At 40.2% G+C, this 22,878-nt stretch overlaps 1 protein-coding gene across 1 annotated transcript in view; it reads left to right on the forward strand.

Annotated features, from left to right (window-relative positions):
• Window positions 1-22,878, forward strand: part of NIBAN1 (niban apoptosis regulator 1) — a 174,043-nt gene that overhangs the window by 123,961 nt on the left and 27,204 nt on the right. Inside the window, exon 6 of the mRNA XM_020870563.2 lies at window positions 18,161-18,276. Within this exon, the coding sequence (XP_020726222.2) occupies window positions 18,161-18,276 (116 nt within the window). The remainder of the gene's footprint in view (window positions 1-18,160; window positions 18,277-22,878) is intronic.

The raw sequence follows: 22,878 nt of genomic DNA on the forward strand, positions 1-22,878 counted from the left end.
GTAGGCACAGTAATTTTTAATCTAAAATTATGAGCTCTAACTTGTAAAACAGGTAAAATACATTTAATGTTTGATACCTATATTTAAATTGACAAGTGAGTGAGCATAACTGAATATTCTTGGTTTGTGGACTTGGTGTTCATAATTAGAAAAAATATGGGAATAAATCAGAAATAATCAGTATTCCCAGTCCTTGATCCTTAGTAGTAACAAACTTCTTGAAGAATGAGTACTTGCAATATAACCCAATTTTCTTTTCTATTGTAATAAAATAAACATTTATTTTGGGTTTCCCAGGTGGTGCTAATGGTAAAGAATCTGCTTGCCAGTGCAGGAGACATAAGAGGCATGGGTTCTTCTGACTTGGGAAGATCCCCTGGAGAAGGGCATAACAACCCATTCTAGTATTCTTGCCTGGAGGATCCTATGAACAGAGGAGCCTGGGTGGGCTGTGGTTCATAGGGTTGCAAAGAGTTTTACACAACTGAAGCAACTTAGCACACACACAAACATGTATTTTAAATTTAGACCTTTAATTGTCCTGCCCAATTACTTACCAGTCAACTAGAAGCATGTGTCTAGATGAATACTTATACATCAATTTAATTAGAAACTGTGAATTTATGTTGATCAGGTCTATATTTATTTATTTGACAAATGTTTATTGAGCACATACTATGTGCCAAGCACTATTCTAGTGACTTAAGATACATCAATGAGCAAAACAGAGACCTCTGTTCTGTGACACTTATGTTCTAGTTAGAGACCAATGGTGGAGACAGGAAAGAATCCATAAATACAGTAAATAAGCAAATTATAAAATATGATAATAGGTAACAGGTGCTATGGACAAGTAGAGTGATTCAGAGAGTTTTAGAGTGCTGAAAGTGAAGGAGTGAGGGCAGGCTGCAGTATAAAATAAGATTATATTAAATATGCACAGAATTAAACAAGGAGAACTATGCCTAGCCTAAAACTTAAGAAATGTGGAGTTGTAGAGTGCTATCAGAGGAGATTCAAAAATGTAAGTGTGGGGTTGAAAAATAAAAACTGAAAGGAGTATTAGAGATAGTTGTATTACTCAGCTTAAAAGAAAAGGTCTGGGAAGACACAATAATGACCTTCCGATGGCATTTCTAACTGCCCTGAAGACGCCACTTACAGAAATGTTCTCAATTGTAACATGAGGAATGTAGGTCACCCATGAGAGAGAACTGCCTAGGAACGAGAACTCTTGTGTTCTCAAGTGAGATATATAGAAAGACTGAGAGAATGTCTTCTGAATGACTTAAACTTGATTAATTTTGATTTTTAAACCCACACGTGAAATGTACTAATTAATAAGTATGATTACTTTACTATGATTAATAATGATCATAGATCTGGAATAATTTATGTGATGTTTCAGTTATTAAATAAATAAATGCCACCCTACTAATAGATGAACTAAACATGAAAAGTCCACTCTAGTTCTGTGATTCCATCATGTCTTCCTTAGTGGTAAAAATACCATTAAGAACTGTGAATACTCAAGATGTATTTGCTTATAAGTAACACATTAAAAGACCCTGGTGCTGGGAAAGATTGAGGACAGGAGGAGAAGGGGGTGACAGAGGATGAGGTGGTTGGATGGCATCACCGACTCAATGGACATGAGTTTGAGCAAACTCCTGGAGATAGTGAAAGACAGGGAAGTCTGGTGTGCTGCAGTCCATGGGGTCACACAGAGTCGCACACAGTTTAGCAAGTGAACAACAACAATAGCACATCAACATAAGAAATGTGCACACATGTTTCTGTTTCTCTCATGCATTCAGAAGATTTGGTACTTCCAACACAGGAATTGAAGTTTTCTTTTTATTTCCTCTTTCTCTGTTTTACCACAAGGGAATTACATCATCAGACCAATTCTTCCAAATATGTTCCATGAAATGAGTTAATTACATCACGTAATTGAAGTCTATAGCAACTCCTGAGATTGTCTACAATAGGAACTGGAGACACCTAAATCCATCAAGCATTTTGGCTGTTTTTTCTTTTTTGGTGCAACATAAGAGAAGGGTGAACAATTTGCTGCTACAAATATAGCAGATCGTTGCAAGGCTGTATCCTGTTTGGAAATGATCTCATCTAATATGTCCGTTGGTGGTTAGCCACGCTAAGCAGAAGTATTATGATATGGCTCTGTTGTTAGAGAAGCCTCCAAGTTAAAGCCACAAGAATTCCTCACTGCCCATAGAGCAGGGATTATGAGTGAGATATATGGTCGAGGGTCTTCAACTCTAATCTTAATCCATATGGGACTTGTAAGTCATCTTATTTCTTATTTTTGTACACTATTGTGCTCCTAGGATTGTTCTAGTAGATGAACTGTCTATGTATGTAATGATAAATTATAAAGTCAGGTTTCTTCTTTCTTTGTTGATTTAGAGTAGGAATACATCTGAGTACCTTTCCTTTGTAATGATGCTGCTTGAATACAGTTTGGATGTGCCGTGGTACGCTCCCTTTTATTGCCTCCTTCGTCTATCCCCACTCAGATAAACAATAGAATTTAAACCATGAAGACGCAGAGCCCTGAAGTCCAACGTGATGGCCACAGGCCACATATGGCTACTAATCACTTGAAATATTGATAGTCTGAAATGTGCTGAAAGTGTGAAATACTCACTACATTTCAAAAACTTAGTATGAAAAAAGAAGAATGCAAGCTATATCATTAATCATTTTTAAAATAATTTTTATATTGCTTACATGTTTTGGATATATTGGTTTAAATAAAATATATTATTAATCTTTGCCCCCCTTTCTTTTTACTTTTATGATATGGCTACTATAAAATTTAAAATTGCATATGTGGCTTTCATTATATTTCTGCTGCACAGTGTTGGTCTAGAGTCTCTTTGCCCTCCCAGTTTCCTTTCTCTTACCTTCTCTTAAGCCTTTAAAACCAGTATTGACTACTTTCCGCAGCCCAGGGAAAGATTAGCTGCTTGGTGTGTGTACACATGTGTGCATACATGTGAGTGCATGTGTGGAGGTGGTGGGGCTGGATAAGAAGCAAAGGAAGGAAAGAGAAGGAAGCTGTGTGAACCAACATCAGTTTGAGGTGCCGTCCCTTAAAGTGAAAGCTGCTCAGTCTTGTCCAACTCTTTGGGACCCCATGGACTATACAATCCATGAAATTCTCCAGGCCAGAATAATGGAGTAGGTAGCCTTTCCCTTCTCCAGGGGATCTTCCCAAACCAGGGATGGAACCCAGGTTCCCTGTGTTGCAGGCGGATTCTTTACCATCTGAACCACAGCCACGAGGGAAGGCCAAGCGAGGAAGGAGGACTAGCAGAGCACAGTTTGGTTCCCCACCAGGCGACTTCGTTCTTTGTGTTACGGTCCTTGCTGGTGATCAAGGTCTTCTACTAGTGTTCAGCCTGTGTTCTTGAGAACTGTTGCATCTGTAATGTATTTCTTTAAAAAAAAAACTGATTAATGTATTTTTGGTGGCGCTGGCTCTTTGTTGCTTTGCGTGGCCTTTCTCTAGTTGCGCTGAGGGGGGCTGCTCGTCGGCGTGGTGCACGGGCTTCTCATCGCTGTGGCTTCGCTTGTTGCAAAGCATAGGCTCCGGGTGCACGGGTTTCAGTAGTTGCAGCTCGTGGGCTCTAGGGCAGGGCTCAGTAGTTATGGCGAACAGGCTTAGTTGCTCCTTGGCTCATGGAATCTTTCTGGACCCGGGATCGAACCCCTGTCCCCTGCATTAGCAGGTGGATTCTTATCCACTGTGCCACCAGGTTAAGTTCTGTAAATATGTTTCTGATACATCTATGGGAAGAGATGCACTCAACGTCTACCTGCTCTTTTGCCAACTTGGGACTACTGTTGTTTTTTTTTTTTAATCTGTTCTTTGTTTTAATAGAAGTTGAAGCACTGGGACAATAGACTCTTCTGAATTCAAATGTAGATATACAAAAAGCACAGAAGGAAACACAGTTTCAAGAATTATCTTTGTCATTGCTTACCTTAATCAACAAAGCTAATTAAGAACTGACCTATATACCAATTGATAGTTCTGATTTGGGTAAGGGATATGTTCTGTTCTGTAGCATTTCATAAAAGAAATTTCTGTCTGAGACAGAATCTTTTAATGATCTTATAGTTTATCTTAAATAAACATCCAAACTAGTATAATGTTCCTGGAGAACTGGGACATTTTGTAAATCGAGATGTTTTTGTTAAAAGTTCAGAGATATCAGGCAGGTTCTACTTTTTCAAGGAAGAAGAAGGATGTTTGAGAGACCAAGCCCATTATGACTTAAGTTAATGATTCTACATGAGATAAATCTTAGACATTAAGTTTTACTATAATCTTGTCATAGATCATGAAATAGCAAACGAGTATTTTTGGCTTAAAATTTTGGCTTAAAAAACGAGTTTTATTGGCTTAATTAAATAGCCCAGGTGGTGAGCTCAGTGGTAATAATCAAAAACTGAACCATTATTTAGGTTAGTGAAAGGGGAAAGGGGAGGATCCAGAAACTTAGACCAGAACTAGCCAATAGAATATGTAGTGAAAGCCACACATGTAATTTAATATTTTCTAATAGCTCAGAGAAAGATGCATTACTTGTGAGACAGAGAGGAGGTGTAATGGGAAGTCAAGGATAAAGTGGTCTCACAGCTGGAACTTTATATCCCCAGGTTGGAACACTGTCATGGAAAGCACTCTCCGAATGTTGATAAACTAACTGTACTGTGGCTTATCATAGGATTACACTGTTTCATAGCTGAAAAAGGAGGCCTGACAGCCTCTCATTTCAAGTGAGATGAATTAGGCCGAAAGGAGCAAAAAGTAACTCACCTCAAGTCCTGTAGCCAAACTGGCAGAAGTAGAAATAGCCACCCAGTTTATATTCCCTTTAGGCAGTTGTCCTCACTACTCTGTGTGCCTCTGAATTATTGAGTCCTTCATTTCTTTGTTCCTTGATCTATTCAAAAGAGCATATGGGGCCAGGCACTGTGCTGATAGGATACGGTGACGAGTATGCCAGTCCTTGTCCTCAAGGACGTCATGTCATCCTGTGATGCTGTTCAGTTTTCACGGCAAACAGAGGATAGTAATAACACTTTAAAGGATATTTGTGACAAGCTCAAAGGGATCTGAAAGGTAAGAGTTGTCTCTACGTTTATGAAGAGAAAACACTTGAAGGAGTCAGCAGAGACCTGAGTGAACCACACTAAACAGTATGATTCAGGAGAGGACAAAAAGCATGATCTCTCCCGCTGAAATCACACTGAAAACTGCTCGATGGGCTGAACAAGGAGCCAGGCTCGAGTTCCACCCCTCCTGAGGGAGAGAAAGGCTGTTCCACACACGTCAGTTAATTTACTTTACAGACACTTCATTATGGACCCTGAATGTTGAGATCATGGAACGTGCCACGATTTGGCAGCTGCTCTGAGAATTTAAGAGACAAACTGCCACAGGACTCTCTGGATTCTGGAGAGGCCATATTATTCGTGATCAAGAAAGGACTGGTAAAACAAACAAACAAACAATCAAAGAAGTCACTAGATCAGCAGGTATCTTCCTAAGGCTAATAACACAACCTTTCATGAGGTTTGAGTCACAAAGTTCCCATAACTCATTTCCCATTTCCTCTGCATTCCTTTCCAGTCATTGCATCTATGGGTGTATATATTGCTTAATCAGGCTGTGTATGTGATGTTTATAATCTGGGTTTAGCAATTAAAATTTTCCCCAAACTGCTTTTCCACAATGTGTCTAAATCATCACAATTGTTATTTTAGTGACTGCATAATATGCCATTCAGTAATCCTATCATGTTTTGCTTAAACTCATCATTAGCCAAGTTATTAAACAAGCAGCTCCTTAGAATTTACTGATAATGATTGTGAATGTGTAAGAGTTTTCATAATAAAAACACATATTTGTGTGGCTTGTTGCTAAGTTGTATCCAACTCTTTTGTGACCCCATGGACTGTAGCCTGCCAGGCTCCTCTGTTCATGGGATTTCCCAGGCAAGAATACTGGAGTGGGTTGCCAGTTTCCTTCTCTAGGGAATATTCCCAACCCAGGGATCGAACTCACGTCTCCTACACTGTCAAGCAAATTCTTTAACACTGAGCCACCAGGAAAGTCCCAAAACATATCTACCCTAAGCATAAAGCCACATTCAGAGGGTCATTTAGTGGGATGGTATATGCTGCCATAGAGTCACAGGCCTTCAGCCTCCCCAGTAGCATGATGCTTTCAAAATGTTCCTTGGTTTAATTTTGCCAAGTTGATATATGTCGTGGGCTCAGCTAACCCAGAAATGAGAAAGAACTCTGTTGGCAGCCCTGCCCCGTCTTGTAATAGGTCAGGAATGTGGACACTGTTTTTATTGGTACGTGACTGCTGAAGTTCTTAGTTTTCATAAAATGATCTGGTCCCTAAGAATTTGAGGACTAAATTATATACTGACCCTCACCAAACATAAGGAGGAGACCATGGATTAGCTAGGCTCACCTTCTTTAATTTTTAAATGGAGGATGATCGCTTTACAGTGTTGTGCTGTTTCTGCTATGCGATAATGTGAATCCACCATTTCCCCTCCCTCTTGAACCTCCCTCCCACCTCCCCTCACCCCTCTAGGTTGTCACAGAGCCCCTGTTGGGCTCAACTTCTTAATCAGGACCAGATAATGGGTTCCAGAAGTCTGTGACTGCCATCCCTACTTCTTAGGAAGGGAATGGAGCATGGGTCAACTCTATTGTTTAAGTCTTTGGGAAAATGTTATAAATAATATAGGAAACAGATATTTTATCCTCGATAAAAGTAGTTATAACTTCTATTGTAGTTAGAACTTTTAAGCAAGTTTAGGTCCTTTTTGATACTGAGAAAATTTTTTTCTGCCTATATTTTAACTTTCATTTGATGACCTGATAAAATGAGTTATGTATTCATCTGACCTTGGACAGTGACTTCAACTGCTTTGATTTTCACTTTTTTCCATTTTCTACCTGGGAATGATTACATCTGGCTTGCCCGTCTCGTGAGATTGCTGTGAGAATCAAATGAGATGTAAACTGTAACATCTTCTGACAAGTGCAAGGTGGATGCTATTATTAATCACTGGTGATGATTAATGACGATGAAGAAAATCCCCAGATAACATCATCAGGCCGCAGTACACTCTGTGGATGTGTCAAGCTAGGATCCTAGCTAACACCAGTGATTTGTTCCCTAATGTAAACCTCTTCCTTTATCTGTAGAAAGATGCTTCTACAGATGTGAGTAAGACTAGGCAAGGTGTTCTGAACTCACAATGTCATCCATAGAATCAGCCAGGAAGAATTCCCCTGGTATTTTTGGGTGCTGCAGTGACAGAGTATACCAAGACCCAGGTGTAAACAGTTTATTGTTGTTATTACTTAGTCACTAAGTCATGTCTGACTCTTCTGCAACCCCATGGACTGCCAGAACTCCTCTGTCCATGGGATTTCGCAGCAAGAATACTGGAGTAAGTTGCCATTTCCTTATCCAAGGGATCTTCCCCACCCAGGGATTGAACCTGCATCATCTCCTGCATCGACAGGTGATTCTTTACACTGAGCCAACAGGGAAGCCTGTGTAAACAGTTATTTCTAGGAATAAGAGAAAGTGTCATCAAAAATGAAAGACAAGTTTGTGGCTAGAGAAGCATCTTCCCTATGCGTCTGAATACTCGGGTTTGCTTTAAATTGCGTCCAAGCTGTGTGGTTAAAGTTTCGCCTGCAGGGAGTAAGCCATACAACTCCCCATAGTGTCAGTGAGGGGCACCTGACCCAGTTTCCATGGTCTGAGTTGAAAGATTACCTGAGCCTGTGCACAGTCACAGAAGCCTATAAGGAAGCATTATATTCAGTTCAGTTCAGTTCAGTCACTCAGTTGTGTCTTGACTCTTTGTGACCCCATGAATAGCAGCACGCCAGGCCTCCCTGTCCATCACCAACTCCTGGAGTTTACTCAAACTCATGTCCATTGAGTCTGTGATACCATCCAACCATCTCATCCTCTGTCGTCCCCTTCTCCTCCTGCCCTCAATCTTTCCCAGCATTGGGGTCTTTTCAAATGAGTCAGTTCTTTGCATCAGGTGGCCAAAGTATTGGAGTTTCAGCTTCAACATCAGTCCTTCCAATGAACACCCAGGACTGATCTCCTTTAGGATGGACTGGATGGATCTCTTTGCAGTCCAAGGGACTCTCAGGAGTCTTCTCCAACACCACAGTTCAAAAGCATCAGTTCTTCAGTGCTCAGCTTTCTTTATAGTCCAACTCTCACATCCATACATGACTACTGGAAAAACCATAGCCAAGGTTTCATTTGTTTTGCTTAGATTTTTTTGGATGTAATTATTTTTTCCTCCTGAGGTATTTCAGCATCATCTCTACAAACAGTCATTAGAAGATTGGGAAACAGTTCTGCACTCACTGTCTTAGAATTATAGCTCTCACCGGTATAAAGCCATAGATGTTTGTCCTGGGCAGAGAGGAAATGACTGATTTTGTCGCTGTTCTCTTGGTCTGATTCTGCTCAGGTATCTTAGATACATAGGGTGATAGAGGAACTCTTTCAGGGCCATGGAAGGTATATTCAATGAACCTAGCTTCAAGGCATAGAGTATCTTCCCAGTATTTGCAAAGAATAAACTGTTGTATCCTTCCTTATCAGGAGTTTAATTATACCATCCTTATCTTGGGAGGAGATGAGAGCATAGGTCATTTTTATTTCTTTAAGTCTTTTAAAAAATTAAGATAAAGAAAGTGAGATCATACATGCTAAAGAAGGCTGCCATAGAAGGTATAGTCCACATAGCCACCGAGTACCAAAAAGAGGAAAATGAGGTTCAACTAGGGTTGCATCTGATGATTTCTGTCCAGACAATGATAACTGCTGCTGAAGTGAATGGGGGTTCCCCTCCATGGGTAGAGTTCCAGTCATGTGATATGATGTCCTTACAAACCTGCCTAAAGTCGCTCCTTATCCACATACCTTTGGTAAATCTTCATCATAGTACTATTTTTATACATCACCTTGAGTAAGTAGAAGGGTTCATTTGTATTAAGCAAGCAGTTGACAAAGGGGATTTTTAAATTTATTTTTAATTGAAGGATATTTGCTTTATAGTATTGTGTTGGTTTCTACAAAACATCAACATGAATCAGCCATAGGTTTACCCATAACCTAAGGGGACATTTCTTAACCTGACATTGAGAGAAAGCAATCATCAAAACACTGAGCATTCAGGAGCCACAACCTTCCACTGTATCTCTTGCTTCTATGTAATTTGCTTCCTCAAAATCTGGTTGGTAAACCACCTGCCACAGAATCACCTGAAGAGCTTGTTTAAATTCAGATTCCTGGGTTCAGTCCCAGACCTGCTTATTGGAATCTCTGGGGCAAGGTCAAGAATCATATTTTTAACAAGCACTTGAGGTGATTCTTCTGTTTGAGAATCACTCCCTTCACGTTGGGTTGAGAGATGGTTCTCAGGAAAGTGTGCCCTGGACCTGCAGCAGCAGCCTCACCTGGGAGCTCATCCAGTCCAGTCAGTTCAGCCACTCAGTCCTGCCCGACTCTGCGGCCCCGTGGACCGCAGCCCGCCAGGCCTCCCTGTCCATCACCAGCTCCCGGAGCTTGCTCAGACTCATGTCCATCGAGTCGGTGATGCCATCCAACCATCTCATCCTTCTGCCTTCAGTCTTTCCCAGCATCAGGATGTTTTCCAGTGAGCCAGTTCTTCGCATCAGTAGCCAAAGTATTGGAGTTTCAGCTTCAGCATCAGTCCTTTCAATGAGTATTCAGGACTGGTTTCACAGTAAAAAAGGGAGCTCGTTAGAAATGCAAATTCTGGGGCCCTAGATCAGACCTGCTGAATCAGAGACTCTGGGGTGGGGCCCAACAGTCAGTTCAGCAAGCTCTCCAGGGGATTCTGATGCTCAATAAAGTCTGAGAAGCACTGAGATGAATACATCCATTTCCTTCAGAAGCTCTTTACAATAGTAGGGGAAAGACTTATTAAGAGAACCTGATTCATTTGCAATGCTTGGTTTTTGTTTGTAATCAAGAAATTTCAGTTTAGAAGGAACTTTATAAAGAGACAGTCCAGCCCTCTCTCTGGTATTTGAAACCCTCCCTTCCTCCTTTTCTCCCTTCCTCTCTTCCTTCCTTCCTTCCCTCATTTCTTTTCCCTCTTTCTTTTCCTTTCTGATGTGCCAGACACTTGACCAGGTATTGACGGTGCAGTGATGAATGCAAACAGCAGTCTCCTGTCCTCTTAGAGTTTACAGTCTTGCAAAAAAGACCTATTTAAATAATTACAGTAACAACTATGAAGTTTTAATTTTTCTAAGTGCTATGGTGAGGAGGTACACGATGTCATGACAGTGTATAATAGAGAAATTTAAGCATGTCTGTATACCATCTGCAGGGTAACTTAACCCCAATCGAGCACTTCATCTTAAAACTTTTGACAACTTATTGGAGCCTATTTCACTCTAAGATAAATCTAAATGTTAGAAATTTTGACTCAGAGTACTGAGTCAAAGCTCTGCCACACTCTACTTTGGACCATGCTATCTTGACTCTAGTATCTGGAATCTACACAGAACAAATCCAGTCCTCTTGTACATTGCAGATCTTACAGAAAATGATTTCTTCCCTCTAGGTTTTTTCTTGCCAAGGCTGCGAGATTCCTCATTTACTTGGTCTTCTTCAGAAGTTCTCCACCTTTTCTTCTTTATTTTTAACATTTAAAAAAGATACTCTGTTGCTCAGCGTGCGCTGGAAGTATTAAGTGATAAGCTCAGAGGAGGATATCTTAGAATCTATCGTGGCCGTCATTGTCTTTGACATATTCCACACTCCTGTTGTCCAGCCTCGCCTGCTGTATGTTTCACTGAATCACACCATTGATGTGCACTGAGCTCACAGTTAGGTGAAACCCTAGGGTTACCTAACTACCTCTGTCTGTCTGTATATTACCTTTTCCAAGTAATTGAAAATCTTTTCCTCTAGGATGTCAGTAACATCAGCCCTTTAGCCAGCACCCATCATTTAGGCTGTTGCACTACTTCATTATGTTTATTTGCGTTATCAACTAATCTAGGTTTCTTCAGTGTATCAGTCAAAATAATGCAAAACTCTTAATATCTGCCTTTCTAAAATCTAGATACAGGATGTCTCCAAAGCCAATGGTAGGTATTCTACCAACGTAATATGTCTATATAAAGGAAATGAGATTAGTTTGTCTTTGCTTGTTTTAGTAATCACCACTTCCTTTTCTGTGTTAATAGTCTTACTTATTGACAAGTCAAAAATTTATGAGATGCACCCCTTTTAGCTGGATGAGGAATGCGGTTTTTCTGTGTGGCTAAGACATTCTATCAAAACAATGGAAACGCCCTTCTTTCCTTAGTTTAAGAAGTCTTTTATATCCTCAGGGTGAGTCCTTGTATTAATATCTTTGTACAGTAGTTTCACCTAAAGTAATGCCATTATAATTCATCCTGGGATCCCTGGATCTTCAGGATATATACATTCCTTCTTGGCTTATTCCTCTTTTCTTTCTAGTAGGTCTGTGCTCACTAACACAGGTATGATTTGGCCAGTAGACGTAGAAGAATATTTTAGTCTGGCAGTTTACAAAATATGACTTAGGGATTTCTAATTAATCCCGGAGCTAGTTCCCATAAGAGTTATTATTTACAATTTGGTAATAAATGTTTGCTTAAGTTGGTCATGAATAAATAAGTTTTTTAATAAAAATAAGAACTTTTATTACCATTTTACTGGGACAGATATCATTCATTTTTAATTCCAATGTGGAGGTTTTATTCTGTTTTAATAATGCATATCACATTATAGCCCTCAAGCTGCTCACTAATTAAATGAATGCTTTGGACTAAATGATCCCTATGGTATAGTCAAACTCTAGAATTATATGATTCTAAACTTTGAGATGGAAATAAAATTTAAAATAATTCTTAAGTTAAGCCACACACACACACACACACACACACACACACACACACACACACACAACCTGTGCATGTATAACTGATGAAATCTGAATAAGGTGGTTAGATTGCATCAATGTCAATTTCCTGCCTGTGATATTGTACCATAGTTTTTTTTACAAGATATTCCATTAGGGAAAACTGGATGAGGATATATTGAATCTCTGTATTGTTTCTTATAAAAATGTGAATCTATGATTATCTCGAAATAAACAGTAAAAAAAATAAAACCAGAGAGTGTTATAACAGGATATTGGAAGCAAAGAGCCCTTGCTTGTCTGTCTACTAGTTTAAATAGATTAGCTAACCTTTCTGAAACTCAGTTTTTTGGTCAGCCTTAAAGTAGGAATATGAGTTCCTACCTAATGGGACTATTGGAAGAATTATAGGAGATAGTATGTGTAAACAGCTCCTATGGCTCATAGTCCATGACTGAATTCAAGAAATGTTGGTTCCTTCCCCCCAGTGCTGCTTCTCTGCTCTGGAAAAGAAACTAGGACAAAACAGCCTTGCTGCAGCTCTCCTAAAAAAAGACGGCATATGACCTGAAGCTGAAGACAGTTTAGAAGTGTACATTAGTGAGATGAGCCCCATAGCAGTGGAGTGAGTAATGCTGTTACATAACTTGCACAAATCACCAGGCAGATTGGCTAACATGGCTTGGCACAGTTTACTGATGAAATAAAATAACAAGGCGGCTTCCAAACCCAGCCCGAGTCAGGGAGTCCCGACATAGCAGCCAGAGTCAAAATCCAGAATGACTACATAGGCCTTGGAGCTTTGGCGTTTCAGTTGACTCAGACGTGCAGTAAATCTGTATAAGTGGAAAAAAACAAAAGCGATTTCTCTCTGGTTGGCCCCTTGAATAATTGTCCCCACGGGGCTTAGAGGAGCTTTCTTTACTTTGCAAAAATTCATAATCATGTCTCCCAAATATGAGTTTTCCACGCAGCTGCACAGATGAGAACTAGGAAGAGACTAAGGAAAATAGACATGTCTTAGCCCTGAGGATGTGATTGTTGACTGAATGGCCAAGATGTATCTCCCATCTGTCTCCTAAAATGTTTAGAGTTTCGCAGGCCTCTGTCCTCACCCTTGATCTGATGAATGTTTTTGTCAGTGAGTTGGATAGAAACGTAGAAGTTAAGCCCACCAAGTTTTCAGATGATACTGGGGTAATTGGGAGTCTAGGGACAGAATTACAATTTTTTTTTAATGATTTTGGCAGGCTCCAGGGTGCTAACTCATCATAGCAAGTTGTAATTTAATCAGGGTAGTGTTAAAGCCTGCACTTCAAAATCAAAAGCAGAAATACAGGTTAGAAAAGGCTTAGATTGACAAGGGTGTTATATGAAAAAGTTGTAGGGGTTTTATTGGACTACGAAAAAGGTATGAGCCAAAAGTATGGTGTGATTGATGAAAAAAGAGGTTAGGGACCAGAAAAAGGAACATAATCTTTCTACTTTATATAACTTGCACTGGTTAGACAATATTCTTTGTAGTGTGTTCAATCATGGTCTAAATTTAAGAAATATATAGATAGATTCAAAATGGTCACGAAGAGAAGGAAGGAAAAAGGAAGGCCAACTTCTAAAAAAATATCCCTAAGTTATATTGTTTAAAAGATGATTGCAGGAAAATGAGAATACTCAGCTATCTTTTAGATACCATGTGGAAGAAGAGTAAACTTGTCTGTTTTGCTCTGAAAGGCAGAAGCTGGATTAATGAGAGTTCGTGGAAATAGATTTTGGCTCAGCAGAGGGAAAAATTTTCAAATAATTATAACAGTTCAGTGACAAAAAAAAGAAAAAGACTATTTCATTACATTGTGAGCTTCCTGTCACTGGAAATAGTCAAGCTAAGGCTGGATGAGTGTCTGTCATGAATTCTGAAGGCTCCCAGCATTAAACAAGAGCTTGGGGTGGGTGACCTTTGAGATCACTTCTAACTCTCATAGTCTATGATTTAAGTGAGCATGAATGCCAAGGCTGCTTGTGACATGCCAGAGGCACTTTTTCAACTCTTGGCTCTGATTCTGACCAGCTGTGTGACCTTCAGCTAAGAAATTAACCATTTCTTCTTCCAGTTTCCTTGTCCATAAAATGAAGGAGCTGGATTTAACGATGCTTAAGTTCTTCTCAGCACATCTGTGTCTCTGAGCATCCTCTTAACTACAGCATGCTGGAAAAGTTGAGTTTGAGTTGATGCCTGCCATTTTTGTGAGTCATCTTGCAGGAAGAAGGCTGAAAGACCAAAAGCCATTGTTGATCCTGGGGGCCATTGAACTAACTCTCAATTTCTTGTTGGCAGGAGAGTGGGTGATTGTGATCCTGGAATTTGTTCCCATGGGATCTGTGGCAGGAAGTTGATTAAATAACTGATAATCTGGTTTCTTTCAAACACCTGTACATTCTGGCTGAATTCAGCAATGCCTCTGCAAGCAGCTTAGAAGAAATGAATATCATATAACCCTTGCAATGTAGCTCTGTCCTTTACAAAGCAAACCTTTGTTCTTTATTTCCTTAATGATCTGGCAGTTTCTATTGAACTTTGTTTATAATCATGAGAACCAGTATCCGTAAAGCAACTTACTATGTGGCAGGTACTATTCTAAAAGTTTTATATAAATTAATTTAATCACTTTGTAAGCTAAAAATAATGATGAAATCAGTAATTAGACCCTTTTTACCATATGGAAAAAGAGTAGTTAAAATCTGATCTAGGTCTGACTTAATGGTAAAGTCCAAAATGGAGATTCATGTCTTTATTCTTTAAAATTTTTTTTTATTCTTTTAAATTTTATTACTACTGTTCAATGACTATAATTTCCTTTATGGTCCATTTGATTACTAATACTTTTCTTCTCTGCCTATATTAAGGTGCTCCATCCTGCACCATTACTACATTCTAGCTCTTCTATTCCTTCTTTGACTTCTCTCTGACTCCCACATTTTGCCTTCAAATCTCATTTCTTCACTTAGGTTTTCTGAAGGTCTTTGAAAAGTCAACCATCAGTGCGAGTGTCATAGTTTTTTTTTTTTCATATAGATATACATGGTATTTACAGGATTTCAGATTCTTCTTCAGTTACTTGGATCAGTTCAGGAAGAAATAAGTAAATTTATGCTTCTTGTAGGGACCTCAGGAGCTTAAACCTCATTCCTAGGCTCACGGGTCTGGCAATACTCACTTCATCTAAGTACCACATTTTCTTTCGTCTCTTTGTTTCCTTAGGCTGGAAATGAAAACAGCTGTTAAAAATAAGAGCTCATGAGTCAGTTTTGAATCTCAATGTAGTAATTACAGGTTCCATCTCAGTTGGTATAGTTCCTCCCAGTGTACTGAGTCCCATATCACAGCCCCCTTGTCAAGTTTATACCAAAATTTTAATTTGTGTTTTCCAAACCTCTAAGGTTAAACACTAAATCAATTGCCAAACCAAGAAAAAGTAATAACAAAGAAGAAAACGCTTCAATTTAAAAACCTGATTCTTGGGACATGCCCTTTTTCTGATTTAGATTTTAACCCCAACTTTCTGTTGATATTAGAAATGTCAGTTACTGTTTCACATTTTTGAATGTGGACCTTCTGGGCGTCACGGTATCCTCATTGTGAAGAATTTTGCTCATCCTGTTATAGAGGCTATTCCTTGAGTTGTAGTTTCTCTTTTCCAAGTGCCTGAGGCTTATGATCTAGTAAGCCAGTCTCAAAAGGGTCATCTACAATTTATTAATTGATTGTCCCCCTTTGAAGCAGATTGATCCTCTTTAGGTTCTTTCTGCTCAGTCCCCGAGTCAGCCATTGTGTCACTGACTGAGCGGTCCCACGGGTTAAAGCTTTGAAGGTCCCCCCAGCAAATCAGCTCCCTTCAGCTGACCAGTCTAACATCACCCTATGAATACAGATCCTATGCTCTTCGCAAAAGAACTTTGTGTCCTACTGGGGAGAAGCAGAAGATAGGATACTTGACCCATTCAGTCACTTCACTTTGCCCACTTTATTTCCCTCTCCTAAGTTTTGATTTCTTTATTGTTAGATTAGATTATTTCTAAAATTAACTTCCTTGCTAATATTCCTATAATTTGGTTATCACTGTATCCTCCATGAGCTAGTTTTATGTGTTGAAAATTCTCTGGGTTAGTGTGGGCTGCTCCAACAAATATCATACTCTTGGAAGTCCCAGACCAAGGCAGTGGTAGATCTGGTGTCTGGTGAGAGAGAGAGTCAGAGAGAGACAGAGGAAGGAGAGTGAGGAAGTGAGGCTTTTCTTTTTTAGAAATTGTGATATAGTTGCCTTACAGTGCTGTGTTAGTTTCTGCTGTAGAACAAAGCGAACCAGCCATACATATGCATGAACCTTGAACCTCCCTGCCCACCCACATCCCCCCGGCCAGGTCAGCAGAGAGCGCTGAGCTGAGCTCCCTGAGATGTACAGTAGGTTCCCACTAGCCATCTGTTTTACATATGGTAGTGTATATATGTGAGTCCCAATCTCCCAATTCATCCAACCCCTCCTCCCCCTCCCCCCATGTCCACATGTCTGTTTTCTATGTCTGTGTCTCTATTTCTGCCCTGCCAGTAAGGAGATGGCAACCCCCTCCATATGCTTACCTGGGAAATCCCCTGGACAGAGGAGCCTGGCAGGCTACACTCCATGGGATTGCAAAGAATTGGATACAATTTAGCAACTAAACAACAACAATCATTTTTCTAGATTCCACAGAAGTGTGTTAATATATGATATTTGTTTTTTTCTTTCTGACTTACTTCACTCTGTGTGACAGACTCTAAGTCTGTCCAGGTCTCTACAAATGACCCAATTTTGTTCCTTTTTCTGGCCGAGTAGTATTCCATTGTATATTATGTATATGGGCTCTAGGTCCAACATAAAGGATCTACTCCTTCATGACCTAATTACCTCCCAAAGCCTCCATCTCTAAATATCACATTTTGGGGATTAGAGTTTTAATATATGAATTTTAGGAGACACAAGCATTCAATCCATAGCAGAAATTGAGCATATTTGCATGCATGGAGTGATTTTTGGAATTCTGGGAAGGCCATTCAGCATACTTAAAAATCCTGTACCATTAGGTATCCATTCCTTTGTGGTAGGATATTACCTCTCAGATATAATGCCTTTTAAAATCCAATGTGTTTGGAAAGGCAAACCCCAAAACGAGTATGTGAGGTAGTATAGTGTGGTACTTTGAGTCAGACTACCCAAGTTCATCTCCTTATTGGTGCATGATCTCAGGCAATTAATTGATCTTCCTGTGCTTTCAGCCCCCTCCTCCATAAACTAGAGATGATAATAACACTCACCTCAGAGGGTTTTGTGAGGTTTCACTGGCCTGTGTAACATACCCAGAAGTAACAGTTTCTTACTATATGTTTTAACAATTATTATCCTTCATTTGCAAAAATCAGCCTCTTATATTGATGTCCTTTTGACAAAACGTTGGTATCAGTTGATACTTTGTTTGGGAAACTGGGAGGGGGTACCTTGGATACATGAGGCACTGTCAGGAATAGTCTGCCTCTCTGAGGTGTTAGAGTTGGTGGCATAAAGCCACTAGGGCCTGGATGTCTGAGGGATACATTTACAAGAGAGATAAATGAGGATAGATTTGCTTCTGGTCATAACCAGCATGTCTAGTAACTGATAGAAGTAATCAGCTGGCATAATGAGGAAGTCATGTAACATATACCTGAAAGTTCTTTTTCATTCATGCAAATGAACTTGGAGGTTTTTTGTTGTTGTTTCCTTTAAAAAAAAAAAATTATTTATTTGACTGCACCGGGTCTTAGTTGTAGCACGTGGGGTCTTTGGTTATGGCATTTGGACTCTTAATTGCAGCACATGTGATCTAGTTCCCTGACCAGGGATGGTACTCCAGCCCCCTGCATTGGAGCATGGGGTCTTCGCCACTAGACCACCAGGGATGTCCCTACCTGCAAATGAACTTTTAATTCAGTGCTTGCTTAACTTTTTTGTGTCTCGTAATTCTATTCCTTGTAATATTCAGGTAATGGTCTCTGAATCACGGAAGAATATTAAATTAAGAATTTTTCTTTTCTAAATGCCCTTGCCTCTTTCTTTTAGATTACATGAAGCAGACGACATTTGAAGCCCAAGCCTTTTTGGAAGCTGTTCAATTCTTTCGACAGGAGAAAGGACACTATGGCTCGTGGGAAATGGTCACTGGGGATGAAGTCCAGGTAACATGGGGCTCAGAAATTTGGATCCTATTCTCTGTCTAAGTGGTAGGAGGTCAGGATCATAATAAACTATCAAACAAAAAAGTTGCAGGCATGGAAGATGTGGTTCCATAGGCCATTTCTCTCATCGTCTAGAAGCGTTTGATCAGCAAGCTGTTGGGCACTCTAAAGACCTCCAGACTGGGCCCTCCAGACCTCCAGACCTCCAGCAGGGCAGCCCAGACAACTGCAGCTGCAGCGGAAGAGCAACTTCCAATTTCTTTCCAGAAAAAAACGTATTCTCTCAAGTGACCCGTGCTTCCAGACTAGCAGCAAATGTGAGCAGTGTGGCATAGTGCAAAGTTTGTGGCGGGACTTTAAGTCAGCAGATTTGGGTTAAAGCCTGCCAAGTTATTTAACTTCTCTTAGTTTTAGGTTACTCTGAAAAAATAGGAATGATAATGTTTGCCTGACAAGGCTGTGAGAATTAAATAAGATGTTGTTGGAAAAGTAGTTGGCAAATAGCTGTCTTCATCTATGGAATGATTTATAAATGAAGTAATTAAAGGATTAGAGAAGGAAATGGCAACCCACTCCAGTACTCTTGCCTGGGTAATCCCATGGACGGAGGAGCGTGGTAGGCTCCTATAGTCCATGCGGTCGCAGAGAGTCGGACACGACTGAACGACTTCACTCACTCACTCAGTTAAAGGATACCAAATTTGAAAGCATTAGATAGTTTTCTCGATGTTTCATTTGCCTTTTCTAGTGCTCTATTTCCTGTGATCCGGGTCCATAGTTTCCCATGACCTTGATTAAATGTCAATCAAGTGTACTGGGCTGGTTTGGTACCAGGTACATTGTTATGGATCTCCAAGGAAACTGTGTTTCGTGATATGACCCCATCCCCCATGAGGACACCAATCACAGGCTGATTCAGTCAGGAAGAAGAGGCCAAGTGTGGATATTATTTAATTAGAAGCGCAGAGGATCCAAGAATGCTCTTCTTTAACTTCCCCTCATAGTCCAGAATGCCTCTTTTGGGGGCCAGTGAAATTTGTTATTAGGGAACAGTATTTAGAAGATGCCAGATGGTATCTTGCTTTTATATAGTCATTAAATATCTAAAGCTAAAAACATTTTCTCATGGTAATGGGCTGTTCTTTATTGTTTTAACATATGACACAGAATCTCCTCTTCTTCTGTCTCCTTCTCCTCCTTCTTTCCCCTCCTCCTCCTCCCCCTTCTTTTCTTCAGTAGATTCTAAACTCATTTTTATTTCCCATCCTGAGACTTACTCAAGAACTTTAGTCAATTATTGATTTCTCATATTTGGAGGAAGCACATCCATTTATAGTTTCAAGTTAAACAGTTATTTAGCTCCTTGAGTTAAGCTAAGGTACTTGCTTAATTTTTCTTTCATTTGAAATCTTGTATCAGCTCATATTCCTTCACTATCCCATGGAAAGCAGGTACCTAATAATTCTTTTCTGAGAGTTGAGTATTGAGTTTGGGTTTGTTTTTTTTTTTTTTTGGAGGGGGAGGATTGACTTTCTGCTCTTTGCTTTGGGCTGATATGTGTGAATTGCTTTAAGGTGCGAGAGAATGAAATGACTCATGCCTTGCCATTCTGGTGAGGCGAGACATACCTAGAAGCATCCAGAGAACAAGGCAGCCTTAGAGGTGTATGTGGGACCATGTGTGGTCTGTACATATATGGGCATCATAAAGCATTAGCAGCAGTCATAGGAAGGTGCTAATTTTGCAGAATAAAAAAATACCTTATTTGAGTCTATTCTAATGAGATGGATGAACCTAGAGCCTACTATACAGAGTCAAGTAAGTCAGAAAGAGAAAAATAATTATCATATATTAACACATATATATGGAACCTAGAAATATGGTACCGGTGGTCCTGGTTACAGGTCAGCAAAGGAGACACAGACATAAAGAACAGACTTTTTGACGCAGTGGGGAAAGAATAGGGTGGATGATTTGAGAGAGTAGCTTTGAAACGTATACACTAACATATGTAAAATAGATAGCGGGAATTTTCTGCATGACTCAGGGAACTCAAGCTGGGGCTCTCTGACCACCTAGAGGGGCGGGAAGGGGTAGGAGGTGGCAGGGAGGCTCAGGAGGGAGGGGACATGTGTATACTTAAGGCTGATTTATGTTGATGTATGGCATTAACCAACACAGTATTGGAAAGGAATTATCCTCCAATTAAAAATAAAATAAAAAATTAAGAAAACCTTAAAGGGGAAAAAGAAACAGAAGAAATCAGTAAATGCTTTTGCTCCTCCAGCAATCTGAGTTTCTTTCGTGAAGTCACAACCTCATAAAATGTGAGCACTGGAAGGGCATTTCAGGATTATTCGTCCAGTACCCTCCAGGTGGGAGAAAGAGCATTCAGAGAAGTTGGCCCAAGTCATAAAACCAGTCTGTGACAGAAGTGCATTTTGAGCCATGTCAGGTGAACCTTGAAGAAGCTGCTGAAAGGAAATAACTTTCAAGACTTTTCCTGTGTGAGGCCTGGTGAGGGTAATCTTCATCTTAACCGTTACACGTGGAACTGAAGCAACGTCTATCCTCATTCTCACAGAAAAAACAGGCCAGGGTCCCAAAGAAGCTACCAAGTAGTTAAAGAAAAGGGCATTGCACGATCGAGTTTGAGAATATAACATCTTTTGTTTAAAGCACTGAATTTATTTGCATTGTTTTCATGTCTGCTACGAACTTAATCATGACATTATCCTCACCCCTTCTACCCTTGGAGACTGTATTCAGAAGATTTTCAGCAATGCTACATTATTATCTTCATAGTAATGACTCATTCAGCAAGTATGGCATGCCCTCGTGCTGATGGTTATTTTAGGCAAGTGTCCAGGCAAAGCAAATATCTTAGAATAATTTGCCTGACAGACTATTAAGGTGAAAATATTTGTACCCCAGTAAAAGCATCAGTATATTTTCTACTTGTCAATTAAAAATGTATCAAATGAAGTCATGAGGGAAAGCATTTTGGAAAATGTAAATACAAGTTATGTGATTTATTTTTTATTTGCTTTTAAATTAACCAGATGGGCTAAGAGAACAGCTCAAAATTCCCACACATCAGGGTGGTTTCAAGACCAGAAAGCTATCCACATTTTTCCCTTGTCCATATGTTCAAGTCATCTTTTTCTGATGACCGTGAGTGTGACCCCCTTTAAATGGATGATTTCACACTTGGCTGCTCAGTAATACGAAAGGCACGAGGCCCACAGCCTGATCAGACCATGGCGTCAGCCTCAGGAAAGAGGACAGTACTGCTGGGTCTCACGCCTTCTCCACAGCCGCAGCACATGGAAGGTAAGTGTAGTGTGGCCTTCGCGGAATGAAGCTGAAGCTCCAATACTTTGGCCACCTGATGCGAAGAACTGACTCCTTGGAAAAGACCCTGATGCTGGGAAGGATTGAGGGCAGGAGGAGAAGAGGGCGACAGAGGATGAGATGGTTGGATGACATCATTGACTCAATGGACATGAGTTTGCGCAAGTTCCGGGAGAAAGTGAAGAACAGGGAAGCCTGGCGTGCTGCAGTCCATGGGGTCGTAAAAAGTCAGACACGACAGAGCAACTGAACAACAGCTCAGGGAGTGAGCCTGGGGTTGTTGGTTTCCATCAGCTTAATGGTGTGTTTGGTTTCTTAATGTGTGTGATGGAATTTTTAAATCTCCCAGTTAAATCCCAGCAGTTAAATGTACACACACGCCCCTTTTTTTAAAGCACAGGAATTATTTTTAGGTTCCTTGTGGTAAAACTCGGTGGGTTCTATTCTGAAGGAAGAAGGTTGGGGAACCGCTTCATTAATATGATTAGTTTTTATTAGATTAACTGCTTTCTCCCTGCTAGCCCCAGGGCTCTGGACCCTGCTCATGGAGGGCTGGCCAAGGTAGGGAGTCGAAGAGCAGGTCCTGGGCTGGTGAGGAGCCGCTCACAGTCAGAGAGGGCTGGGGCTGACAGATACAGAAACAGGATGAACTTCTGGGAGGAGACAGAGTTGGCTGTTGCCTGCCCAAGGGCTATTCCCTAATATCACACTCCCTGCCCCTCCTTCTCCCGAAACCCACTCTCATCCCCCTTCTTTTTTTTCCAGACATATTTCCTTTCCAATCCCTTAAGTTATAAAATAGAACCAAATTTCTTGGAACATTGTATGGGAAAGACTAAAAGCAAACTACAAGCCCACCCAAATGGAGCATTCTTTTTCTTTGGACTGTGAAACATTTTCATCTTTCAAATCTTCACGCTCATGCTCAGATTCGAGCCAATCTCTGCAAGAGGATGGATTTGGATAATTATTATGACTTGTGAATTTAATACTTTTGAACTAAGACAATATTTCCCATTAAGTTCTGGCTTTAGTCTCCTTAGGCTCTTAGCTCACGCTCCCAGTGCCAATGCTTTCATCATTCTTGAGCACGTGTGTTCCAACAAGAATTTACTCCATTGGGCACGATAAGGTTCATGAATTATTAATTATGTACTTCAACCCAATTTGGGCAGTTGCTGATTTCTATGGGATTTACACATGTCAGGTTTCTCTTAAGCGCCTCAAAAGTCCTCAAAAATGGCATCA

The sequence above is a fragment of the Odocoileus virginianus genome, chromosome 11, assembly GCF_023699985.2.
Source record: "Odocoileus virginianus isolate 20LAN1187 ecotype Illinois chromosome 11, Ovbor_1.2, whole genome shotgun sequence".
Classification (NCBI taxonomy): domain Eukaryota; kingdom Metazoa; phylum Chordata; class Mammalia; order Artiodactyla; family Cervidae; genus Odocoileus; species Odocoileus virginianus.